This window comes from Cydia fagiglandana, chromosome 15, assembly GCF_963556715.1.
Source record: "Cydia fagiglandana chromosome 15, ilCydFagi1.1, whole genome shotgun sequence".
Taxonomy (NCBI): domain Eukaryota; kingdom Metazoa; phylum Arthropoda; class Insecta; order Lepidoptera; family Tortricidae; genus Cydia; species Cydia fagiglandana.
This window is the reverse complement of record NC_085946.1, coordinates 8258000-8283752: the sequence shown is the minus strand read 5'-3', so window position 1 is coordinate 8283752 and position 25753 is coordinate 8258000. Positions and strand designations below refer to the sequence as shown.

The window sequence follows — 25753 nt, the reverse complement described above, 5'->3', positions numbered from 1 at the left end:
AATAGCGTGGGCGTGAGCGAAAAATTGCTTTCAGTATTTTCAAAGCTCCGTCAACTACCTTGATTTTGGGCTATTTTTTCAGGGAATTGCTCCGTCACTGTTTTGATATCGTTGGTAATGGAAAAATAATAATCGGGTGTGAAACTGACAAGATTGAAGCGTGACTTCGGTTAGATTGATTTAATATACCTATACGAATTTGTTGATTTGAGTTTTCAATGCAAACTCTTTAATATATAGGGTACCTTGGACAGTTTAAATAATTAAACAGAAATTTAAACAAAGAAAGTAAAGGAACGTTAGAATTAAGTTGAAAAGACTCTTTCAAACAACATTTGGGTATTAATTTAGTTGCTTCAGCAGATAAACTATAGGCGATTTGTAAGTAGGTGTAATTAATTAAGGGCCTGGTAATTACGATTAGAATACCTACCTAGTTGTAAAAATTTCAAACTTTATAAAAATACTTGTACCTATTTATGAAATTAGATTCTAAATAATTTATTTCAAAGACATCATAGTTTTTTTTCTATTAGATTCGCGTTTAATATGGCCTTTATATGGCACACTTAGATATTCTTTACATAAAGGGTTTACACAGACTTTTTAACCGTAGACGCGTACTGGATTTTTTTGATTGCATTTATAATTCTGAGAATAAAATCAATAAAGAAATGACGACCCGGATCACGCAACACGTAAATAAATATCGCTTCCAAATAGCAAAGATATTAAATTAACTCAATAAGAAAAACAATCTTGTTGCTCAAAATAAGATCAAAGAGCAGTCTTATGATTTTAAAGAGATATCAAAGGAATCACTGGATCACGCAATATTCAAAGACAAACAGTATTGAAACTTATCTAAGTTTGCGAATATCTTCAGTTCCATTGTCTTGGGTTAGATTATCATTGCTTTAAATATAGTTACATAGGTACTTAAGTACGGTACTTATTTGAAGTTACCAGCATGTATGACTTCATTCGTTAGAAAGTGTACGAATAAAATTGTTCGTTTGAGATTATATTTTGAATTGTGTTTCTTTTTGCAAGCTTTTGTTTAACTTGCCATGTTAGTATACTGTATGTGGGTCAAATTTTGGAAGCCGAATTTGACCCACTTCCCGATTACCGATCGAGCTGAAATTTTGCATACATTGTAAATCGGAGGACAATGCAATATTATTATGAGTGTTAGTTATGACATGGAGCTGATCTGATGATTGAGATAGAATTTGGCCATGGGAACGTCATAAAACAACGCATACTAATTTGTGTTTCGGGTTTTTAGAATTTTCTCGAGTATTAAAGTTAACTGTGGAAAGAAAACTCCAGCCACCAAAATTGTACACAAAAATTACGTTTTCGCCAAAAACTTCATCTTAAGGTTATTCAGAAGTTGCACTACTGCAGTTTTCAGCTGTGTCTTCACTGTCGCTATTTACTCGTGTAAACGGGGCCCCTCATACAGATAAAGCGCTCTTTATAGTCTACTGTAATTGAAAGGTCCGTGTATATCCCGCCTAGCTTTTAAATGAGTCTCAGCTGGGCGCTTATACCGGGAAATTACTTTCTTCAATGCCTTATAATTTTACCTATCATTGACTTTTCGATTCGTTTCGTATCTGTTTTGTACATCGATGATACAAGCCCGATACTTGAAGCTATAGGATGTATGGTCCTCTTATGTATTATAATTTTTATTAGAGTTTTCAGCAAAATTTCATAAGTATATAATCTTCTTTAGTAACGTAACGATAACATCAGATTCAGTATTCAAAGGTAGTTTTACATACAGACATTGTAGTTGTTTTTTAAAGTTTAGGTGGTTTTAAATAACGTGTTTTGCTGCTGTGTTATTACCTACCTATTTGTCAGCTACCGACAACCCACTATTATGCAGGCTTATTTTTCATAAGAACTTACAAGCTTGTAATTGTAAAACTAAGATAGGTACTCTTATGCCAATATTTGCATATTTCTCCAGTAATGTAGAAAATTTTAAACGTAATTTTTAGGAATTATGAGATAGAAAATCTTTTAAACGTGATTTTTAGGAATTCAGGAACAGTGTCCTCTCCAATATCCTTACATTTACCTAAACTTCACAGTGATTACTGTGAATGAGAGAGCTTGTAAGACTTGTGGAAAACTGGACTAATGACATAACTTTTGATTAATATGTCGCCGACTCTGAGAACTTGTGGCCGAGGATAATTAAGAAAAATGTGTTCTGCTTTCTTTCTATTTCAAAGATAATTTTTAAGATTTGTGAGATTTTGAGAGGTATTGGAACAGCGGACTTGAAGAGAAAATTGAGTTTAGGAAATTCGAAACTTTATAGGCCGGCTTAGGGCAGTCGTTTTATGATTTTTTACAGTTTCATTGCTTCGGTGACCAATTATTTTCAAAGAGTCCGTTGATTTCTAATAGAAAAGGCGAAATTTCAAAGCTGACCAATATGAGAGCAAAGTACCCTAACTCGTGGTTCATTTAACTCAAGAAAATATAGTTATGACATGCGTGTCGTGCCACAACCTTGCGACTTCACAGGATCAATATTAGGTCAAGTTCATAAAGCGTGGGGTTTATTGTGGTTCACCCGGAACTTGCATGCTTTAGTGTTATTTTAATATTAAATGCGAACTACGGTCAAGGAAATTAGGTCTATGCGCCACTGCGCACCTTGACACAGTGGCAATAATATGAGATCTCAAGAGATTTCATATTGTCAAAAATGCGCGTTTTCCCATAGATAAGACCTAGCTAGATCGATTTATCGCCCTCGAAAACCCCAATATTTCAAATTTCATCGATATCGTTAGAGCCGTTTCCGAGATCCCCGAAATATTATAAATAAACAAGAATTGTTCGTTTAAAGGTATTAATTAGACTGTCTTAGAAATACGAGTAATAGAGGCTGGCTGCGAAATAGTTAGGGAGGCGAGGTAGCTAAATGGCGTAATTCAACGGCGCCGTCGAGACCTATCAAAATCGAAAGATAAAATAATTTCGAAAAGAAAAGCTCGTATGGCAAAAACCATTTTAGCGGTGGGTTTGGCGTGTACGGTTTTTCAAAAATGTTAAAAAAAACAGTTACTTGGGCATTCTCGAGCGCGTCAGATATTCATACTACGTATGCCCCGAGTGCCTCTGATAACAACGGTATACTAATCTGCCGGTTTGCGTGGTGGGGGTAGGCATATAAAGTAGTCAAAAATGCAAAAAAAAAAAATACCCGAGCGCGTCAGATTTTCGGAAGGGGTGTTAAGTAGGAAGCTTCCTTTAAAAAAACTGACGATTTCGGCGTGACGATAAGTTACGATGAATTTTTGAAAATGCAAAAAAAAAAGTTTTTTGGAAATACTCGAGCGCGTCAGATTTTCATAGGGGAGGTTTATCTCGGTATCCTGAAAGCATATTTTTTTAATCTGACAAAAATGTTGGTGGGTTCTCTTAATCTGACCGAAAAAGGTTTTTTGGTTTGGTTTGGTTTCTTTTTTTTCCTTTCTTATGTAAAGAGACCTTTTTGGTGTAAAATAAAATTACCTTTTTTGTTTATTTAATTTTTTTTTGTAAAATGGTTCGTTCGCGACTTATATGCCGCATCGCGTTCTTAGGAAGACGAAATGGCTCCTCCACACTTCCGGTCATGCGGAAACCGGCAGATTTCGTATTTTTAGTAAGTTTTAGATTATATTCTTCAAAATAAAAAAATAAAAAATCGCGCTCGAGAATGCCGGATTAACGTTTTTTTTTACAAGTTCGCGACCCTATAACTCGGCGGCGTCAAGGACTTATCGTCAGATTAGTTAAATTTAGTCTTTGAACACTAAAATCAACCCCCAATATCTTAATCTGACGCGCTCGAGTATTTCAGACTATCCATTTTTTTTTACTAATCTGATCGTCTATCCTAGGCGCGCGTCACTACATATAGAGCTAAATACTTTACAAGGTTGTTCTATTAGGTCTAAGGTATCTCTCATATCTTAAACTGCCACGCTCGAGTATTGCCGAAAATTCCCCTATTCGCCTCCCTAACTAAAACATAAGGGCGTCAACACATTGTATTTTTTTTTTGTTACAGCAAGTGACCTCGAGTCGATACGAGCTCTGTTCAATGAGAAAGAAAAGGAGCTATCCGTGGCCGTGGCGAAGGTGGAGGAGCTGACGCGGCAGCTCGAGGAGCTGCGCCGGGGCCGGGCGCAGCCCGCGCCGCCGTCGGCGCACGAGCTGGACAAGCTGCGGCGGGAGCTCATGGTGAGTACAATGAGAAGGAGCTATCCGTGGCCGTGGCGAAGGTGGAGGAGCTGACGCGGCAGCTCGAGGAGCTGCGCCGGGGCCGGGCGCAGCCCGCGCCGCCGTCGGCGCACGTGCTGGACAAGCTGCGGCGGGAGCTCATGGTGAGTACAATGAGAAGGAGCTATCCGTGGCCGTGGCGAAGGTGGAGGAGCTGACGCGGCAGCTCGAGGAGCTGCGCCGGGGCCGGGCGCAGCCCGCGCCGCCGTCGGCGCACGAGCTGGACAAGCTCCGGCGCGAGCTCATGGTGAGTACACTTAGCTTTATCATCATCTTATCATCCAGAGGACGTTCATTGCTGTGGACATAGGCCTCTCCCAAAGAGTGCCACAATGACCGGTCTTGCGCCACCCGCATCCAGCGGACTCCCGCGACCTTTACCAGGTCGTCAGTCCACCTTGTGGGGGGTCTACCCACGCTGCGCTTTCCGGTACGTGGTCGCCACTCAAGATTCAAGAACCGTTCTGCCCCAATGGCCATCGGTTTATAGCGTTATAGCTTAGCCTTGTAGCGTTTTCACATTGTCCGATACGATATCAGATGTATTTAATAAATCATTATTACTAAAAAAATATAAGTAACGCAAAAAAGGCGGACTTAATGCCAATTATACTCTCTTGCAGCTGTTTTTGTCATAGGCGCCTTCCGACATCCGATATCGGAAAGGCGCTTCCGATAAATTCAGCTATGTCGGAGCTAGCTGCTAGCTGCCGTTAGCTGTCGGACCGATAATATTTGTTTGTTTGCGTATGTGTCCTCATAATGCTTGTTGTAGTGTGCATGACCGGTAAAGACGGCGCCCTGCCCCGCGGCCTGGCTACGCGGCTGTAGGATCCTACATCCGATATCCGATATCGGATATCGGATCAGACAATGTGAAAACGCTCTTACGGCGACGTATTTTGTCGATCTCTCGGTTTTGCCACGAATACTTCTGGTGGCAGGAGGAATTGTTGGCTCACGACCTGATTAATTTGCTGTGGTCTGTGGTAGTTATATATATCATATCCCAAATTAGGGGTTACGGTTTTGCTGATTTAATTGCAGCGCGAATTTCCTAGTGTAATAATTACTTCCGTGGTCACTGAGGTTACCCCTGAATTTGTAACCACAACAAAAAATACGACAGTACAAAACTATTCGAACAATTTCAAATAGTAGATTTAGCGTAGACATAGGTCATGCGTATATATGGATACAATTCAAACTATGGTTAATATTTGAACCTAAAGCTTGCTTTCGGTACCTGCAAAGCTTCAAGGGGCCCACTGATTAACAGTCCGACGGACGGTATCGGCCTGTCAGTTAGAACAAAATTTTGACAGTTCCGAACAACTGACAGGCCGATACCGGCCGGCGCACTGTTAATCAGTGGGCCCTATTATACAAGCAAAAAGAAAGTTAGCCGCGTTAGTCCCCGCGTATTAGTACAAGTCCAAATTCAATTCGACTTTAAAACTCTTATTGAAATAAAAGAAAGATCCAAATTCAAAACAAAAAAATGGCGTTGGTCTTACGAGGTTAAAAGGAAAAAAATATATCCAAAGAAAGATAAACACACTTTATCCCATTCAACTCTAAACATCGGAATCAATAGGTCAAAACTAGAAAAACAGAAAACATGACTTTGATAGGCCTCAGAAAGGAGAGGTATAAACAGCCACTTAAACCTAGCGCCCAGCGGAGTGGGCACCCCCTCGTCAAACTGATCCCTTGTCAGTGTCCGAGCTCGACCGACAACTAGTCGTGATTCTTAACAGAACATGAAGATTGAGAGCGATTAATAATTAACGGAGATATAGCTTACGGAAGTTGTGATAGTGTCGTGTAGTTTTGACAAGTTGATTCTTGTTAGGGTCCAGTACCAAAAAGGTACAAAAGGATCCCTTATGGTGCGACTCTGTCCGTCTGTCCCTCCGTCTGTCACATCGCTAAATATCTCGAGAACTACTTAAGCCATTTTTTGTATCGCGAAGATGACAAACAATAAGAATACATCCCTTCGGATGGTAAACTCCGTAACCCTGATGGACGTCTGCAATTCTAAGAGGTGTTACATGCTAGCTGCCGACCTTTTAAAAACCTGTAAAGACTTTTTTGAAAAACTTTATACTACTGCAGATGCAAAGTAGTTTCTCGAGGAAACGTCGATACTGCTTAAAATAATTCTTTGTCGGCAGTTTTGGCTATAGGTAACATACCTACCTAGTACACTTCTATCCGACGATGAAGTTTATCCTTTATCCTCCTACTCTAGCTACAATTGTATTCATGAACGGTAATAAGAAACTTTTTAAACCCACATATACCATAGATATACAACAGGAATATGTGACAATTTATTTGCAAAGACGTTTGTTTTACTAAACTTTGAAACACGACATAATCGCGATTGTTTTGTTTGACAGTTAGGCGTAAGATATTTCACATGTCGCCTTCTTGGTTTCAGAGCGAGTTGTTGTTGAAGAGTTAATTATTAGATGTTGTTTCTGTTTTAAGAAATCCTAGATAAAGTTGAACATTTAAAGAAACAAAAAAGTGAGTCATCAGAGACTTGCATTTGTCGACCAAATTCTCGTTGATATACTTATAGTTACGAGCATGTAATGTTGATAACGCAATAGTTTGTAAAACACATAGGTTCGCAAATAGGTTACGATGCCCGGCTACCGTCATTCGGTTCATGTGCTTGTTTACCTTCGCCGTGATATATACGAGTATATATAATTATATAGAAATTGTGTTGTGTGCACTAAATGTAAACATTGCATAAAAAACACGTGCCAATCTGAACAAAACATATCAAATATTCATATTTACGGGCCACCGCGCACAGTCGACCGCAGAATCTCTAAATCTCTGCATCCGTTGCTCCGTAGTCCGTAGCGGTTGCGTGTGTTGAACACTAAAGTGGAATTTTGCACTGTCCGGTATCCGACATGGTCTTTGTGCATAGCTAACGCACTTTTCATTGACAGATCATGTCATGGCCTTAACCGCTCTTTTGAGCATAATAAACGGGTGAAATTTGTATATAAAACACATATAGTAACAGCACCAGTCATGGGACATTTAAGAGCAAATTTGGAGTATTTATGATATTTCCCTTATACATGTAAATGGTCTACCGCTTAGCGTGTTAAAAGATGAAAGTCCTATCCGTCTTTCATGTTTTAAGCGTGTTGTATCAAAGATACTGCAATTAGTTTCCACATATTTAACAAATTAAAACTATGTTTTTTTTCTCCAGTCATGGACACCAAAGTTCCAGTAATGGGCTCCCGGTAATGGACGTGGATCCAGTAATGGGCCCCCTATAATGGACATTGCTCTATCAGCATAAAATATTGAAATGGGGATTAAATTACGGCAAAATAAAACAATTTTTGGTACAAGCTTTTATCGCTGAATGTATTTTTCTTTCCACAGCCAATTATTATTGTATTAGATCCATCGAGACAATTCTAATATACCCAAACACAATTAGTTAGGGTTTATTGCGATAAAGTTCCCATGGCCACCTCCTGTCTCCATCATCAGATCAGGTCCATGTTATCATAATATTGCATTATCATGCGATTTAATTACGTACTTACACAAAATTTCAACTGAATCGGAAATCGAAAAGTGGCTCAAATTCAGCTACCAAGATTGGACCCACACTAACTAACAGGGCAAGTTAAATAAAAGTTTGGAAAAACGATATTAATTTAACCGAAGTCCGAGAATACCTCCTGATTGTCATATTTCTTAACTACATTTTATTTCTGTATTGTTTAAACATGAAATTATGGCATAGCAAGCATCATTCTGTCATTTGTCCCATCATAGGAGGTACGCAGTTTTACAGCTCCTATAATGGGATTGGGCCAAATACCACTATTTTTTTACATCTGTGGAGTCACAACATAGTGTGTTGTATACCTTATCTCATGGTAAATGCAGTTAACAAAACACATTCTAGTTTTCATCAAGTATTAATTAATTAAAATTTAATAAATTAACTCACCTCTCTTAGCGAAGTTGTTAAGAATTCGTAGTAGTATTTTTTTTCAGTGACACGACAACTTTTAGGTTGACGCCAATTTCTTAAAAAACAACCAAATTTAATAAAACTTCAAACTGAAACAGCTCTAGGACTCTTATTTATGATAATATACAGCCAGTGTTTATAAACTACTTTTAGATACTTATTTTAGAGGAATTGTGTTTTTTTGTCCCATTACTGGTTCCACGTCCATTATAGGGTCCACTACTATATTTGTAAATGTAAGTTAGGATGTTATTCCATCTATCCAATATATTGGTATAATGTGTATTGCGTCTCACATTTTTGCTTAATGACAGAGTGAGACGCAATGACATTGGACAGTTGGAATACCACCCTTATATAGGTACATTGAAAATATCAAAATAACAAAGAATCTGTAAAACAACGAGCTTCTATACCACCCACAGCACTTTTACTGTTGACAAAGTAATCCTAAAAATAATGTATGTAGTGCAAATTACTGCAGTCTCCATTTTGCCTAAAATAGATGGCGTTATATGGTACCGTACAAAAGGCGATTACCAAATTGTCAAGCGCTGTTGTCAATTCAGTTACCACAAAACATTATGGCTCCACAAAGTCTCCTATTTCAGCTTTATACAAAGTTGCGGCGCTAAATATTTCTCTATACTTTTATCCACTATAACAGTTGCACTTATATTCGTGTATGGCTCACGTAGTAGATATTGTGGAGTTCCATTGAGCGTATTCGTGACACGGATAACTAGCGTCACCGTCACAGCAATATTTGCAGTGAGCGCGGCCGCCAAGTAGGTTGCGGGCGCTCGGTCACCGGCCAAGTCGCGCGGACGTTATCTGATTCACAGTACTTTTTATATTTGATGTAAGTTCTAGTCTAGTACAACCTGAGCTACCAATGCTACCAATACACCACTACAATAATAAAATCATAGTAGACCAATAACACGGAAATCTTCGAGTGTTTGGACCGCGGCCTTTTAGTCGACCATGGGTTCTAGGTACCACAGTGGAAGGACAATGCCCAACAACTTCGTGGGTTCAGCATCGGTATCAAGTTTTGGTGACGTAAAAAGTTAACGTTGAGCACCATTTCTTATAACAATATTTGATGTAACAATGTTTGTTTCTGCGATAATGACGACAAAACCCAAGAACGTTATCTAGTATAAGTAAATCGCAGACACGTACCCTATGTGTAGCAATTTTATTTCGTCTGTTTATTGTACTTTTTAAATGCATGTAATTATTTTTACGTAGAGAAAAAAATTAAGTTCGTTTTATATAGGTACCATTTGAAGTAAAAGTACAATTATAGTTAAAAATTAAACTTATTAGGTACCTACACGATACTTAGCGACCACACCCCGCTATTTTGCTTTAGTTAAAACATAAAACTTTATTTTATTATCTGGAATCTGTTGTTAATCAGAGATTAACTAAGTACCTATAGGGTATCAACCTAGATGTAGGGTAGGGTACCTTATTCTGGTTAGTTGGAAGCGATTCGCTGGCATTACGAATGAGAGCTCTGATGGCGGGGGTTATTCTAACGACAACAACACTGAGTCGTAGAGAACACACAAGTCTAGCCCTAAACTCAGACTTCGATTAAACTGGATTGTAGCTTGCTATTCTTGTTCTAACTTGGTCGTTCTAGAAGCGATTTACTAAGCTGTTCTTCTTCTTCGTCGGTCCCTCATTGCTGAGGATCGCGACACGTCTCCATAGTATGCGTCATAACTGTCATAAGCCATACGGGTCACGCACTGCATGTTGCCACCAACCTAAGCTGTAGTTTCTTGTTTGTGGGTATGTAAACTTTTTATCGTATGGCTGACTAATCGAAAACCTGCTACTAAGTAGTATAATCAAGCCTCAATAAGATCATTGTATGTCTTGTTGTCCAACTTTATTTACCTACATTGACAAAGACATTCTTCGTGTGTGTGTTGAAAAACCAAACTACTTTGTAACACGTAACATATTCTTCGAGCTTGATAAATATAAAAGTCAGGATAATTGGAACTATTTGTCCGTTGTTCTAACATGCCAAATGCAAATTTTAAGAGAATTATGTGCAAACAAATAATAAATAATCTTAGTGAAGTAATTTGTATGCAACAAGATTTACGTTTGGAGTATTTCATATATTGTGAATAATCGAACCGAAAAATGTACACTTTTCAAAGGACCTACTTATGCGGCAATTTCATCGAATCGTAAATAGCTACCGAATGAACGGTTCAACGATTCTATTGTGGAAACGGGAAAAATATGTTATACGCCAATATAAAAAGGTTTGAGAATCGACCACAGGGCTAGGAGTTTAACTGTATGCGAGTGGCGCGACTTATTCGAAGATATCCGAAAAAAGTTAGTTACCAAACAAGTATAACGAGAACTTAACAAGATAGGTACAAAACTCTTGGTTCTATGGTGGTTACACACTGTAACTGTTTGCGATACTATGTTTTAATAATAATCATCATCATCATAGGCCTTTTCGTCTATATCAGACGATTTATGTTGTAACACCGTTTTTGGTGGCTAAATAGACCGATGCGAGATCGACATGGTCTACCACAAGTCTGACAAGAGAAGTTTGCGGAAACCGGTACTGAGACACCTTGTCGTCGTCTTTGTGTTTGTTTAATAATAAAGATCGTACAAAAATCGCTTAACGTCATGAGCAGAGCTCGGCGGGGGTGAGCTGTTTTCAGAGTTTGCACAACATGGACATGCCTTGTCTTTCGATGGTATATGTGGTGTAATTTAATAACTAAAGAAAATATTTTATTTAGGCTGCCTTTCCGCTACGATCTTTACGTCGCCATCAAAACAAATGAATTTTATAGCAAGCTTTTTTAGTAAACCTCTTCAATAATATGTATATCCATCCATATGCTACTATTAAAGTTTATTTGTACATAATGCATTAATTTTTTTTATTATTCATCATTTTAGTTTAATTAGTTCTTGCTTTATATAAATAAAAGTAGTTGATATTTTTTAAAAGCATATCACTATAATACGCGAGCTTTAGTGCTGCTGACTGAACTGACTGACGAATATATCGCAACCCAGACAAATAACTCAGCGCATTCATAGTAATTCCTCAAACTTCATAGTAACTCGTAACATAATTAACTAGTCAAATGGTACTGTCAATGTTTCGTTTTGTTTCCTTGTAGTTTTTAACTCGGAAATCTGAGAATAAATAAAAAGACCTAGATATAGAAATAAAAATATGTACATTTTATCTATTCCTTGTGAACTTATGTTCTAATTATTGTTTCGGCGACGAGAAAGTTAGCACAACAAGGTTTAGTTGACGATACTAAAAATATCATAAGCAGTGGTGGCCGAGTGGATATGACGCCCGACTTTCAATCCGGAGGTCGCGGGTTCAAATCCCGGCTCGTACCAATGAGTTTTTCGGAACTTATGTACGAAATATCATTTGATATTTACCACTAGCTTTTCGGTGAAGGAAAACATCGTGAGGAAACCTGCATACATCTGCGAAGAAATTCAAAGGTGTATGTGAAGTCCCCAATCCGCATTGGGCTAGCGTGGGGACTATAGCCCAAGTCCTCTCGCGCATGAGAGGAGGCCTGTGCTCAGCAGTGGGACGTATGTAGGCTGAAATGATGATGATGACTAAAAATATACTTCAATAACAAAACAGTAGAGTACCAATAAATCTATCATTAGACTAGTATCTCTCGTGCAGCCGACGCCAAGCGTTTCGATTGAGTCTCCACTTTGACAATTTAGTCTCAGGTACGACATTCATGCGGCGTATTGCTCCCCGCGATCTGAGGGCCTACCGCAACCACGTTCGACGTGTTGCCTCTGTCGCACTTGTAAATTCGTACGTAAGTGTGACAGGGAGGCGACACGTCAAACGTGGTTCGCGGTAAGCCCTCTGACCCGTTGACCTTACTTCATAAACAGAATGGTATCAGTGTAACGTTGGTTAATGTGTGTGAAAAGTGACAAAGTGCTGTGAATTTGAAAAGGTCGGTGATCTAAGACTGTTTGATTATTTATTTTGGCAATTTGTTAACAGATTTCGTTTGATTTTTACAGGAAGCTTTATTTGTTTTGTATGAATGCAATCGTAATAATCGATTGTGATGTGCTTTCTTTCAGTTTAGCGCCAAGTGACGTACAAACACTAGGTATTATTTATTGATATGTTTACAGGCAGTGTAGGTAAAACTGTTTACTTATCGAATCATAAATTTTATGAGTTCTTGCTAGTGGATATAATATAATAAATTAATATTTATTAATATGCATTTAATATGCATTTGATTCATTGCATTCAACTCATAGCTATATTATGTGTAATAATTAAATTTAAATATTTTATAATTTCTCAATGTTTTTATAGTTAGTTTCAATGTCGTTATAAGTCAACATCAATAGTTGCATCTTCTAAATATTTTTGCAAAGAGTAATCTTAGGTACTTATAGGTATTTATAGAATAATAAACCAACCTTACTAGTACGTAACTTTACTAGTAGGGTGTATTCGGGTAATTTCGTATGTCGGATAATTCCGAAAATCAGATGAAAATGACCCAAAATTCCATCATAATAAGAGTCCATTTTCGGAATTATCCAACGGTTTTTGACATTCGTAATTACCCGAATATACCTTACCTATGTATGTGGAAGTTACTTGTGAAAGCCTACTGAAAGCTATTTGTTATCAAAGTATTGCAGTTGTTCTTATCTTATTTATTAATCTTAAGCCTATTTGCAGAAGTAACTGTATCAATTAAAAAAAAAGCTATTTAGTTATTTGGATTTATTGTTATTAAACTGTATTTAACGACTTGTATTCTGCACACTTTTGATTTTACATGGTAAATGTTTTGTTAATAGTTGACTAAATAATATTCTTCTGCAAAACTAGTTCCTTTATTTTGTACATAAAGGCGAAAATATTACAAAATGAACACTTGTTACTTAACTACAATTTATAATAGCAAAAACAACTACACACCACTTTCTTTACATATATGCTTTACGTTATCATTTATAAAAAAATGTTATTTCTAAGTTGTTATGTCTGCGAAATGTATTTTTCTTATATTCGTAATCTGACCTTTGCGATGGTCCGTCTGTAGGCCAAGCGAAGGTGATTTAATAAGGACAAGAACACCTAATTATAGTTTGGATTCAGTTTCAGATAAAATTAATACATACGTAATTAGATCTAAACGTTGTTTATGCGTATACAATTAATTAATACATCAGTACTGGTAATAATGCTATTGGTAAATTTACAAGCTGAAGACACGTTACGAGACAATTCGCATTTGTTATTAAAATAAAATATTTAGTATACTGTTATAAATTATGTTACCTGAGAGAGCTTTTTTCTGAATCCCCGAGCAAGAGACCTTCGTATAATAAAATGCTGAACGCAAAAGTCCAAATTAGTCCCGTGGGAGCATAATACTAACATTATTAATCTGAAGGAGGCGTAGGGCCTAAGGAAATGGTTACACAGCTCTCTGGGGCTTTTACTCTGCGCTGTTACTTTTAACTACGTCACTATTTATTGCTGTCAATATCGCCTACTGAAATTAGATAAAGTTTCTTAACATGGTAAAAATATGATCATGAAACTTTACCATTACAGTAGCGTGAAAGTCTCACTCAGCAGTTAAAACAAGAAGAAATGAAAAGTTGAAACTGATGAACATATCAATATTATCAATGGCACAGCACTGCCCTATACCTACATATGTATACGTACGTGTCTAATTATGTAACGAAACTGTAATCATTGTATTGATCGAAATCAGCCCCGAGTTTGGCAAAATTATTGGCTATACTGAATAATTACATCATTCCGCAATTCGACTCGATTATATTTTGTGCCATTTTCAACCAAAAGGGTACTTATTGTCGGTTGTCAGTAAGGCCATTTCCATATAGCTTCAATTTGTACTCAACCTTATCGACAACTGACAATGTCCTTTTGGTTGCAAACGTCACATTTATTTATGTATTAATCGTTTAGCTTTCACACTTTTGTAAATAAAGCTTGCAAATAACATTGCGTGTTCTTAAACCGTTCTTAATATATTTAATATGCCATGTACTTATTATTTAATAATACTGTACCGGTTATTAATTAGCTAGAGACAATTATTTTTTTGATATCACACACGACGAGCTAAAGGAATCGTAGAATGGTGAAACCAATGACATGGAAATATCCATTCATTCGGAATGATTCGGCTCGAGAATGGACTTGCGGTTTCGATAAAACGGCAATATAATGGATAACGCCGTGTAAAACGATTCTATCGCGATCAATGTCTTGATAACCATGATTTACCCCACGGAATAAGGCTGACTTAGTATTCCAGTTCGAAGTTTGTTCGTAGTATTATCGGATTTAAAACACCTTTTAGTTTTAAAGTCCTTCTTTTATTTTACGGGCCGGTGGTCGTAACACTCGGAACTCTGCCCGTGGCGTCTTCATCATAAATTCAGAACTATGGAACCCTTTTCATAAATTCTTTGATAAAGGTTCTATGTTAAAGTTCTAACAATAGAGAATTTTTGGGGAAAGCCACTTGACCGATCTCCATACAACGAAGTTTGAGAAAATGAGTATTGTGTATATATTAACTCAGCAAAGATTTAGTAGAATTACATATAGCGAGCTGCAAATGTGCATACTGACTTTATGTCATGTGTATGCATGTACGTAAAAGAATTTAATTTCCGTAAAATTTCGTACCTTGTCACAATTATAGTCAATATGAAAGTCGCTATCCTCACACTATTGTCACTGACTGAGACAAGGTACGAAATGGTCATCATCATAATTAAAGAGCATGCATGGCTCTTGTCGGTGGAGTATGCGCCAGTTTTCACGGTCCTCGGCCAGGTTCTTTAGGTCCTTGTAAGACACATTTTCTTTTGCTTTTAGTTGTTGTGTATATTATAGCTTGCTCGTGGTTTTCCTCTTCCTCTCCGAATTGAAATGGTACTGAGATTAAATTCATTGACCGTACATTTCAAAGAAAGTTATTAAACATGATAGTAGTTATGAATAATATTTAGGGACCTACCTCTAGTATAAATATATCATTCAAGTTACCTATACTCACTTGTATCCTTGACACGCAATAGTCAAGTCACAAAATTAATTAAATATCAAACAACTGGGACAGTCGGTCGTAAAACTGGCAATAAGGCTGAGTCCTCTGTGAGGTGCGTCCCGAAGTGCCTGTGCACTAATTATACGATCCCAACGGTTGGGGTAGGTCCTTGGTGAAAGCGTTTGAAAGAATTTAAGGCATTTTAGAACCACACCTTTATAAATGAAATGTTACGCATTCTAAAAAAAACCTATATGTATTATCTAACGAAAAAACCGTCTGTCATGAAACTCATAAAATGACCCAAACCATCGGTGACAGAATCAAGTTAAGTCTGCGTAATCGGGTCAACCGGAGATTTTGATTCTAATTTCTTTTTTGTCTTTTACTGTCTTAGGCAGCCAAAGACTGTGTAGGTAATTAAATGCCAACAAATATTGGTACAGTAAATTACGTGGGGCAGGTTTAAGTAGCAGACACAATACAATTAACTTTCAGGAACAAGATTATTTTTTTTATTTTTCACTATCTCTATGAGCCTTTTATAAAATATGGTGGATGTTTAGACGCTCCGATTTCTATATTTGCAAATTATCTATCTTTATATTCAAAATGATGCTCATAAAATATGGTCGTAATTCAACTCCACACATTAATTATAAGTTAGAGGTGGCTGCCATAATAAACTCGTTAAACAAAGTGCAAACTATATAACTAGAGCACTGGAAACTATTTAATTTTCGCGAGATCGCTTTAAAAAGTTTATATCGAACGTTTGAAAAGTTTAAAAAGGTTTTTTCGTCCGATATTAGTTTTATCGCCGCCAGCGGGACGTTTTCCGTCCCCAACTGACTCCGTAATAAGTGCTCCCGTGATTTACGAAACGGCCCGAATGGGTGATCTTATTTTCTTACGAGATTAAAAACATAAAACGTTATACCTGTGATATTAAAGGCTTGTGTTAACAAAAACGTATGCCGCCTAAATGCTGCTATATTAGGTTTTACCCTCGAGGATTGGGATATTAAACTGTTACAATCGTTAGGGACATTCTCGTTAAAACGGATTATCTTTTTTTCATGTAATTGGTTGAGTTGAGGCACAGAGGAGAAAGGTCTGAATAATGAAAATGCCAGACTTGTAGCGAGCCCTGAGAGCCTAGTTTAATAAAAAATTGTATGAGAATTACGAAGTTATGCTAACGTTTTGTGTGATTTTTATTTATGTTAGTCCCACTTGCACCATCCCACTAACCCGGGGTAAAGCGGCTTAACCGTCAACCCAGTGTCAAATTGTACTGGTAACCATGGTTACTCCAGGCTTAACCGGTTAACCCCGGGTTAGTGGAATAGTGCAAGTGGGCCTTAGAGTTTAGATAAGCTGGTTACATACCTATATTATTATTGTTCCAACATCTATAGAATGTAGATATATTAAGTAGGTTAGATTACCTGCACAATTACATCTGTTCAATTCTGTTGTTGTTGTCCTTTTATTGTGAAATTTAAAGTAACTAATATATAAATTTGCGGCAGCTAACTTCCACGTCAAAGTTTTTACTTATATACACCTTGATTCTCTTTTATTTGCGTCATAAAATAATCAGCCATTTCTTATACGTAACCCTGGCTTGTTGGATATAAAAGTAATAAAACATAATTTTTAGTGTTACCCGTTTTTCTGCGGTGGCAGCAGAGTACGCAGCGAGCGTTCCCAAGTGAGATGCCGCAGTAATACACAGCATTTTCAATGAGCACTATGCTGGCTATGACTATACACAGCAGCCGTAGTTTTTTAATATTATTTATAACATTTTTATGTAGAGAGAGTATTTTATTTTGTACCTACATAGGTATAAATGTAAGGTAGGTAGATAGATGGCCGTTCTGTCCCCAAAATAGTAATTAGTTTTTAAGTTTATAAAAATGTCTATGTATGTTAGTTTATAAGATTTATGATGGGCCTTATGGCCTAAATTAAATTTTAAAATAAAATAAGCGTGAGCGGGGCGCGCCGCTTTTAAGTAAGTATATATAAAACGCTAGCGCCCAACCCGGGAAACGCGCCAGAATGAAGGAACCTTAAAATCGAAACTGAAGCCAAACTTCGGTCGGACAATATGTGTTAAGGCATTAGGTAGATGACAGTATGGCAGTCTTTGATATTGGTGCTCTCGCTTTATCACGTAGTCGCTTCAGTTAGTACAATGCCTGAAGCGAAGTAGGTATCTACTAAGTTAATTTAGTAGCCGCCTACGCCGATGCCTGCCGCGGCGCCCGGCGGGACTGCGAAGGCGTAGGCGTCTCATTTATTCATTTCCGATCAGCCCACAGTTTGACCTATTTTACTAGCTTAGCATTTTGCCCTTTTATTGTGTTCTCCCAAGGTAACCTTTCGCCTTGAGATTGTAACCACATATCTTTTACGCACATAAAATCAATTCGAACGTTGAAGTATGTACAGTCACCAATACAGACATAAGTATTGGAGCGGAGGTGCTTAAAAAATACCAAACAAGCACTTTTAACTCATTGACAATAGAGGCGTGTACGGATATTTGTGAGCGCCTTGGCCGCTCCGATATATCTGATGGTGGCTGTACAGTGAGCTGTGAAATTGCACGGAGAAATTATGATTAAAATTCATTGATAAATTCGCCATGCACTTTTACGGCTGTTGGTACGTTAAATTAACAATTTTATTTCCCTTTATACTTTTATTAACACTGAATCCAAGGTCGATGAACTTCATCTAGCTCCATCCCGACATAAATCTTAGATTTATTGCTTTCCCTTTATTGATTAGTAACTTGATAAATTTCATCTAACTAATTTTTCACTTACATTTTAGATTTCTTAGGAATCGTTTTCCTTGGTTTCAATTATCCGCAGGTATAAGCAAAAAACAATGTGTGCCTACCTACAAGTGCATTTCAAAAGCCTTAACCAGATTTTTATTTATTTTTCAGTACCGAAACAAGCTGAACGAGCAACAGAACGGCAGGCTGTCGGCGCAGCGGGCGGCCCTGGGCGCGCGGCAGGAGGAGATGCGAAGCATCGACCGCCGCGTGTCCGAGCTACAAGCGAGACTGCTTCGGAAGCGAGCACTCAACCGGCAGCTAGCGGCAGCGCACCGACAGCCGCAGCAAAGGTGAGCGACCGTGACAGGCTGCAGCAGCGAGCGCTGCACTTTCGAGATACAAGCGCGCCTGCTACGGAAGCAAGCACTCAACCGGTAACAGGCGGCGCACCGACAGCACTCGGGACGCACTAACTATCGCGACGCTTAGAACGAATTTACGCCGAGCGAGAAATTTCCTGTAACATAAGTCCCAAATATTTACTTTGTTAAACACTCGACTAACTAAATAAGTCGTGCCGTTTCTAATATTCTAATGAACAATTACATCTCCTAATGACTATACTAGTTTGAGGCTTCAAAGCTGAGCTTTTCCTTGAGATGTATTTTATTCTTATTGTTTTTATTATTTAGATAATTTTTGAAGTACTACGTGGTACTACTACCAAAAATGTTTCTCCTAATATGACACTACCTTAATCTATTATAAGTGTCGCGTTGTCGATTCCAGACGTGAGGATATAATTATATTATTTGCTCGAGATCGTATCTACATTCCACGTAAAAATAGAACTAAATGTTATGAAAATCCCCATCTTTCCGTGTATGGTTATATATACAAGGAAAAACTTCATAATACGTCTCAACCGATATAAAGCAAAGCTACTAAGCGTGGTTTATCCCTCCTATAATAGTGTTTCTTGTAACACTTTTACGGCGCATTATCGGACCCCTCATGTTGTCACGAGCCATGGCTCTTACAAAAGCAAATACGGTGAAGTGAAGTGTTCGACCAACACGAGTATAGTTGCGTAGTGCTGATAAGGGATAAGGGAGACTAGTTAATATGAGAAGGTTTGCGATCAGACGTGATACAGCATATAGTTACTTAACTATATGCTGTACTGTATAAAAACCGGGAAAGGGCGACTCTGACTCGCGCACGAAGGCTTCCGTACCATAATGCAAAAAAGGAAAAAAAAAATCGGTCATCCATCCAAGTACTGACCCCGCCCGACGTTGCTTAACTTCGGTCAAAATTCACGTTTGTTGTATGGGAGCCCCACTTAAATCTTTATTTTATTCTGTTTTTAGTATTTGTTGTTATAGCGGCAACAGAAATACATCATCTGTGAAAATTTCTGTGAAAAATCTATCACGATTCGTGAGATACAGCCTGGTGACAGACAGACGGACGGACGCAGCAGAGTCCTAGTAATAGGTTCCCGTTTTACCCTTTGGGTACGGAACCCTAAAAACGACAACCGAAAAGTTAGGCAAAATTAAGAATGGGGTGACTCCAGCGGGAACAGAAAGAATAAAATCTCATAATAAACTCAAAAATGTCATAGTTATTACGAAAATACGAAAATAGTGGAAGTCAGACAATCACAAATACCTAAGTATAATTAGTTTATAGATTTAGGTTCTTATTTATCATTTCTGTTCCCAAAACGTCAGTTAGTACTATAAGCATTTGTAACAACTATACTGGTATAGTATAATACCGTTTTTCATAGTTAACTTAATTACTATGTTAGCTTGAAATCGTATTCCAATAACTTGTCAAAGACAATATAAAATGCGCTCCGAGACTTTATCAAATCCATTTCGACTTCTTCTATCGCGGCATGCAGCTGTGACCGTGTTCTGAATCGTAATGGACGACTAATCGTATGCATTGTCGGCCCGCAAAGGTCCGTTCCGTCTAGCTTTGAGGGAGTCTATTGAGTGGGAAATTCGCAATATTGCGTGTTTGTAAACAAATGATGACTGTGACGAAGCATGGGTTAACCACAAGGTTACCCATTTTGAGATAATTGAACCCTTTATTCGGGGTCTCTATTGTTTCCCAAATGGTTTTAAGTCATAATGTATTGTTTGTCCGAATTTTCGTTAGTCATAATTGATTTTTCTCAAAAACGCGTAACTTTTCAGGATTGCCATAAAACAAACCTAACCTAACCTAACCCATCTATAAAATAACCTTACAAAAATCCTGAAAAGTTAACGGTTTCAGTTTTATGACTAACGATAATATGACAAACAATACATTATGACTTAAAACTTTATGGGAAACAAAGGGACCCCCTTTATTCGTCAAAGGATGCCCCCGATCGCATGTGCAATAAATTCGGGAAATATCGTTCTGTAGGTAGTTCCTAGGCTAAAAAAAATAAGTATTTTAAGTCGAAAAACGCTCGACATGTTTCACTCCGTACTCTCGTAAATGCAAGCTCCTCATGACACTCTAAAAAAAATAATACTCGTGACACGTCCCTTCATGCTATCCCTAATTCCCATACTGCTCTCAATACGACGCTTAGGTACCTACGGAAATGATTTTGACCTCGATTTATATCAATTTAGATTTAGCAAATGATCGACTCGGGAGCTGGAATGTCCATCTATCATCATTGATGCCCAGGTCGTTTATTATCCACATTAGCTCGGGATTTTTCGGTATTTTTTATTGGCCAATCAATGAAAAATTAAGTGTAATTTTTTCCAAGGGTCGGGTGGCAGTTTTGAGATTTAGGTACGTGTAGTAATTTGAAATAGGTGGTGGTGTGTAGGTAAATACCAAAGCGGAAAATATCGGATACTTTAATTAGTTTAATTGTTTGATAAATCTGGTCGTAATTATATAATTAATAAGAGGATGCATTTATTGAAAAATAGATGTTAAATAATAAACAACATTTTAATGTTATACCTACCTACTATCTTTTACAATAAATATAGATGACTACGAATGCTATTTATAACAAAACAATACACTCGGCCTCCGACAAATTGTCTCGTAAATCAGAATGCTCGGCGATATATGATATATGGCTATGCCGTCGTGCGAGCCAAAAGGGTTTAAGTCTGCTTGTCGTTTCATAATTTATAAGACTTTTGTATGACGTAATGCCATAACTAACGGGGGGTTCGGTTACAGATGTCGTGAGCCAAGTCTGCTTGTGCATATTTGATTCAATTCTGAGAAAAACATTATAATTATAGGGGCACACGCTAAAACGGCAATGTTCTTGAAAAAATATCTACTAAAATGTGTAAAAGGTACCATTATAGCTGTACAGCTTACTTGATATAAGAGGCTTAAACGTATCAAATCGACGAGCCTTCATATTTTCCCCTCGTTCGACGCTTTAATCGTCTTTATATTCCTGCCAATTTTCTTCTGGTTTCCTAGGAACAAGTAGCATTTTACTTTTTTTATTTGCAGAACGTCAAACCAGTCGTCGATGCAGCAGTTGTCGGGGTACCCTGGTGCGCCGAAGGGTCAGCAGGCGAGGGGTAATGTGGCTGCAGTGGAGCCCTACAACCATGTGCCTCACGCACCTAGCCTCACGCATAACTCCAATTTTCAAGTAAGTCTAACACATTTAAATATTAACTACCAGGAGCATTCCATGAAATTGTCTACCGTTGTCCCGTACAAACGCGAAGTTTCTGAAGATTTAAAGGTTTAAGAGTTTCCTTTTCTATGACAAATGGTCAAAAATATGCACAGAAAAATAATCGCCTGCTTTAAATGCCGAGAAAAAAGTCGCAACACAGGAAATAAAATGCGTTTGTACGGGACAGCCCGTGGAATGCTCCACCAGTTGGTTTATGTCAAGGTACCTAGTCAGACAGGTGATAATCATTTACATATTTTCCAGGGAATGAAGCAAAACGTAATACAAAATAACGTGCCATTAAAACAGCTAACGCAAACCGATAATGTGCAGAGCCATTTAACGCAACAGGAAGCACATTATCTACAGCAGAAGCAAATGATCAACCCGCTATACAACGGCTACCCCCACCTACAAGGGCAGGAGTACCAGGGACAATATCCCAAGCACGATGCCTATAGTCACGTGCAACAGGGAATCTCCAACGCGTACGATCAAAAGTCCATGTTCGACCATCTAAACAAGTACAATGAGTATTCTAAACAACCTCAATACAGCCCTAATAGTACAAGTAGTTCTAATAGTAATCAAAACGGAAAAGAACTCAAAATTAACGAACAAGAGTTCTTACCCGAATTTGCAGCCAGTAAATCAGATCCAAAGTACCAGACATTGCCATATAATACAAAATTCCCTCAGACTGGTAAATTAAAACAACCGGAAGTTAACGGAAAGAATGATAGTCAAGAAAACAAGAATCAAGCTAATATTAACGTGAACCATATGACTGTACATTCTACGCCATTGTCGGTTGTAAATAAGAGTCTAGCCACCCCACTAAGTCAACACGAAACAACATATCAGCAGGAACATGCATATCAGTTGCAGAAATCAGATTCTTCTAATAGATGTAACCAAGAGGGTAAAGAAAATCATACATATCAACACAATTCTAGGCTAAGTCAGAGTAATAATAGTCAAAGTAATGATGGCTCGAAGAGCAGCGGAGGGAAAAGTTTACAGGGTAACGCTATGAAGGGAAACTCACCAAGCTTCGCGTCCACTACGACCACCGCTAGCAGTTCTATAGGATTCGGAGTAAGTACACCTAAGATTTAAAATAGAATTTTCATTTTATTCATGCATTTTATTTCGCTTTGTCACTTAGATGCTCATTCACACACCATTTGTAAATACCATCATCATTCATTCATTCCAGAAACCCGTATCGAGTGTAGCCCCTACATCGGTTCAGGTCTCAAGCGGGAAGCCATCACCCATATATCAGACATCCTCCACAAAGATTCAACCCGTCCAACCGCAAACCGTCCAGACCCAAAGCCTCGCACCCCCATCTAATCACATAGTTAGTAACACGGTCACTTCCCAACCCCAGATTGTGAGGAACTCCGCGTCAGGGCTTTCGAGCGGGACGGGTAGCTATCCCGGCCAGAACTCCTCGCAAAGCATCTTGTTGTCCCCTCCGCAAAGCGCTAGCACGCCGCTCTCCACGCCCGATGTGAGTGGCGCCGACAAGTCCCCCAAACCAGCACTACCACCAAAACCAACCATAAAGGTACGTGTGTAGATGATACATAGTCTTATTTGATTTGCGCATCTCTGCTTTCTTTTATTGCTGCTACCAATGATGGACAGACGTGCTCTTTAAAAACATTAACTAGATTTCTTTATGCATATTTTAATTTCCAGACCCCACCAAGACAGTCAGTGAACAACGAAGCAGTCTTCAATCAAGCCGATACAAACATGCCCACGATTCCGGACTCGTCCAACGACAGCGAATCACAAAATCAAAAAGAACTTAGTAATGGCAGCAGCAGTAATGAAATGATTATAAAAGCACGTCCACTAACGATTAGAAAACCCCCGCTGAGTGAACAGCCTAAGCTAAGGAACCATACTAATTCTAAAAACGCGGTTAGCGTCAGTATCAACCGCCGAATCGAAATGCCTCCGGCGTTTTTATTCCCAGAAATGGATCACTTAACTTTAGATTCAGTGCCTATGGAAATGCAGAACGGCCTAAAAGAGAAAACGAAAAGCAAGGATGAGGTAGATAAGCTAATGAATAATAACATATCTATTAGTTCTAACGAGAAGAGTGAGGATAAGGACAATGTGTTGGATATAGTGGAGCAGATAAGTTCTGTCGATTTGAACGGTCAGGATTCTCAGAGTTCTGAGAATGTGCTGAGGCGGTCAAAGAAAGGGAACTTGAAGCAGGGCGGGAAGGCGCCCTTGGCGAGGCGAGTGAGCTTTGATCCCCTCGCGCTACTGCTGGATGCTAGTTTAGAAGGCGAGTTGGAGCTTGTCAAGAAAACTGCAACACAGGTTTGTTACATTTTACATATCCTTTTGACCGCCAAAGACTATAAATGGCGCGCGCGGCTATAGCCTTCAACCTTCGTGCATAGGTACCGACAAGGTTCACGATGACGCGCCGCATACGATAGGCGTTCAAAGGGTTAACCCCATTTTAAGTAAGTTTATTTTAGTTGCGCTAGTTACGCAATGGGGCGCAGGCATTAATTTCATAAAATGTCTAAGGTCTCGACCGACCCCGCCCACTGATAATCAGATTAGATTTTAATTTAGTTAAAACGAAACCCCACATTATTTACCTACTAGTTGGAGAATTCTAATTAAAGAGAGTGCACGCGTATAGTTATCTAATGTGGTCCAATGAATCCCAAGGAGCGGACTCGTTGCGAAAAACAACGCTAACACAGCAGTACTTATACAAACAAGTGCATGCAATTTTGAGCTGTGTAACGGTCACTGTAAAGTGCATTATAGCGAAACGAACACAGCTATGAGCCTACCGTAGTTCATTCGTTAATTGTATATTTCAGGTGCAGAATGCAAGCGCTGCAAATGACGAAGGGATCACAGCTCTGCACAACGCCATCTGCGCGGGGCACTTTGAAATTGTCAAGTGAGTACTGGAAATGTTACTAGATGGCGTTACTTGTAGAGTTACGGCTCTATCTCGAATTTGCATTCCTAGAATAGGATGTGTTATGGTTTCTGAAGAAACGGGATAGACGTAGTTCTCATTGTTTCACATAGATGGTGTTACATTTACTAGTCATTCTTTGAAAATGTATATCATCAATGGAAAATTTCTTCAACATATTCTTAAGGTGGATCTCTAGGGATGGGATGCCGATTATCAGCCAAAAGATGGCGCCACTGTGCACGAATTGTGGATTTTCACTATTTCTCCCAAAATACAAAGTTTCATAAGATGTGTTGATATGTCCGAAAACTATAAAAAATACTACATCTAAATCGAGACATGTTCAACTCAACATTGTCTCATTTCGTTATTATCGGAATCCAACTGCAAAATATTGCAATTTCTTGCATTCACGCACACTTACGTACTTAAAGTCACCTTAAAGTCAGTGTCAAATGTCAGCAGATTCGTAATGTTACAGTAAAGTAACCTAGAGGGCGCAGCGGATGAAATGTTTATTGTTGAAAAAAGATTGGAAATTAAATAATAAATTCTTGTTTGAGCAACGATTAAGAATTACATGGCATTCAGAAGCAACTAATGTTTTCGACCATCAACTGTCATGTGCTCGTGGCACCCGTAGCCTCTATTTTGAAAAAAAAAATCAGATTGTAGCTGAGATACATGGTTCAAACCCCCGACAATGCCAATTTATTTTTTATTTCTTAATTTTTGCATTCTCTTTTGAATTATTTTAAGCGTATGTTATTCTTCGAAACTAAACTTACGTGAGTAAAACATTTTCAGTATTTTAATT

At 38.2% G+C, this 25753-nt stretch overlaps 1 protein-coding gene across 11 annotated transcripts in view; it reads left to right on the top strand.

Moving 5' to 3' along the window:
* The window catches only part of LOC134671299 (apoptosis-stimulating of p53 protein 2-like), a 408163-nt gene that overhangs the window by 367238 nt on the left and 15172 nt on the right, over positions 1 to 25753 (top strand). For 9 of the 11 annotated variants that reach the window (XM_063529120.1, XM_063529123.1, XM_063529122.1 and 6 more), the window contains 7 exons: positions 4091 to 4263; positions 18440 to 18621; positions 21782 to 21926; positions 22221 to 23054; positions 23176 to 23532; positions 23667 to 24308; positions 24830 to 24912. In XM_063529120.1, coding sequence (XP_063385190.1) covers positions 4091 to 4263; positions 18440 to 18621; positions 21782 to 21926; positions 22221 to 23054; positions 23176 to 23532; positions 23667 to 24308; positions 24830 to 24912 — 2416 coding nt within the window. The remainder of the gene's footprint in view (positions 1 to 4090; positions 4264 to 18439; positions 18622 to 21781; positions 21927 to 22220; positions 23055 to 23175; positions 23533 to 23666; positions 24309 to 24829; positions 24913 to 25753) is intronic. The other 2 variants (XM_063529117.1, XM_063529119.1) reach the window with 2 other exon arrangements.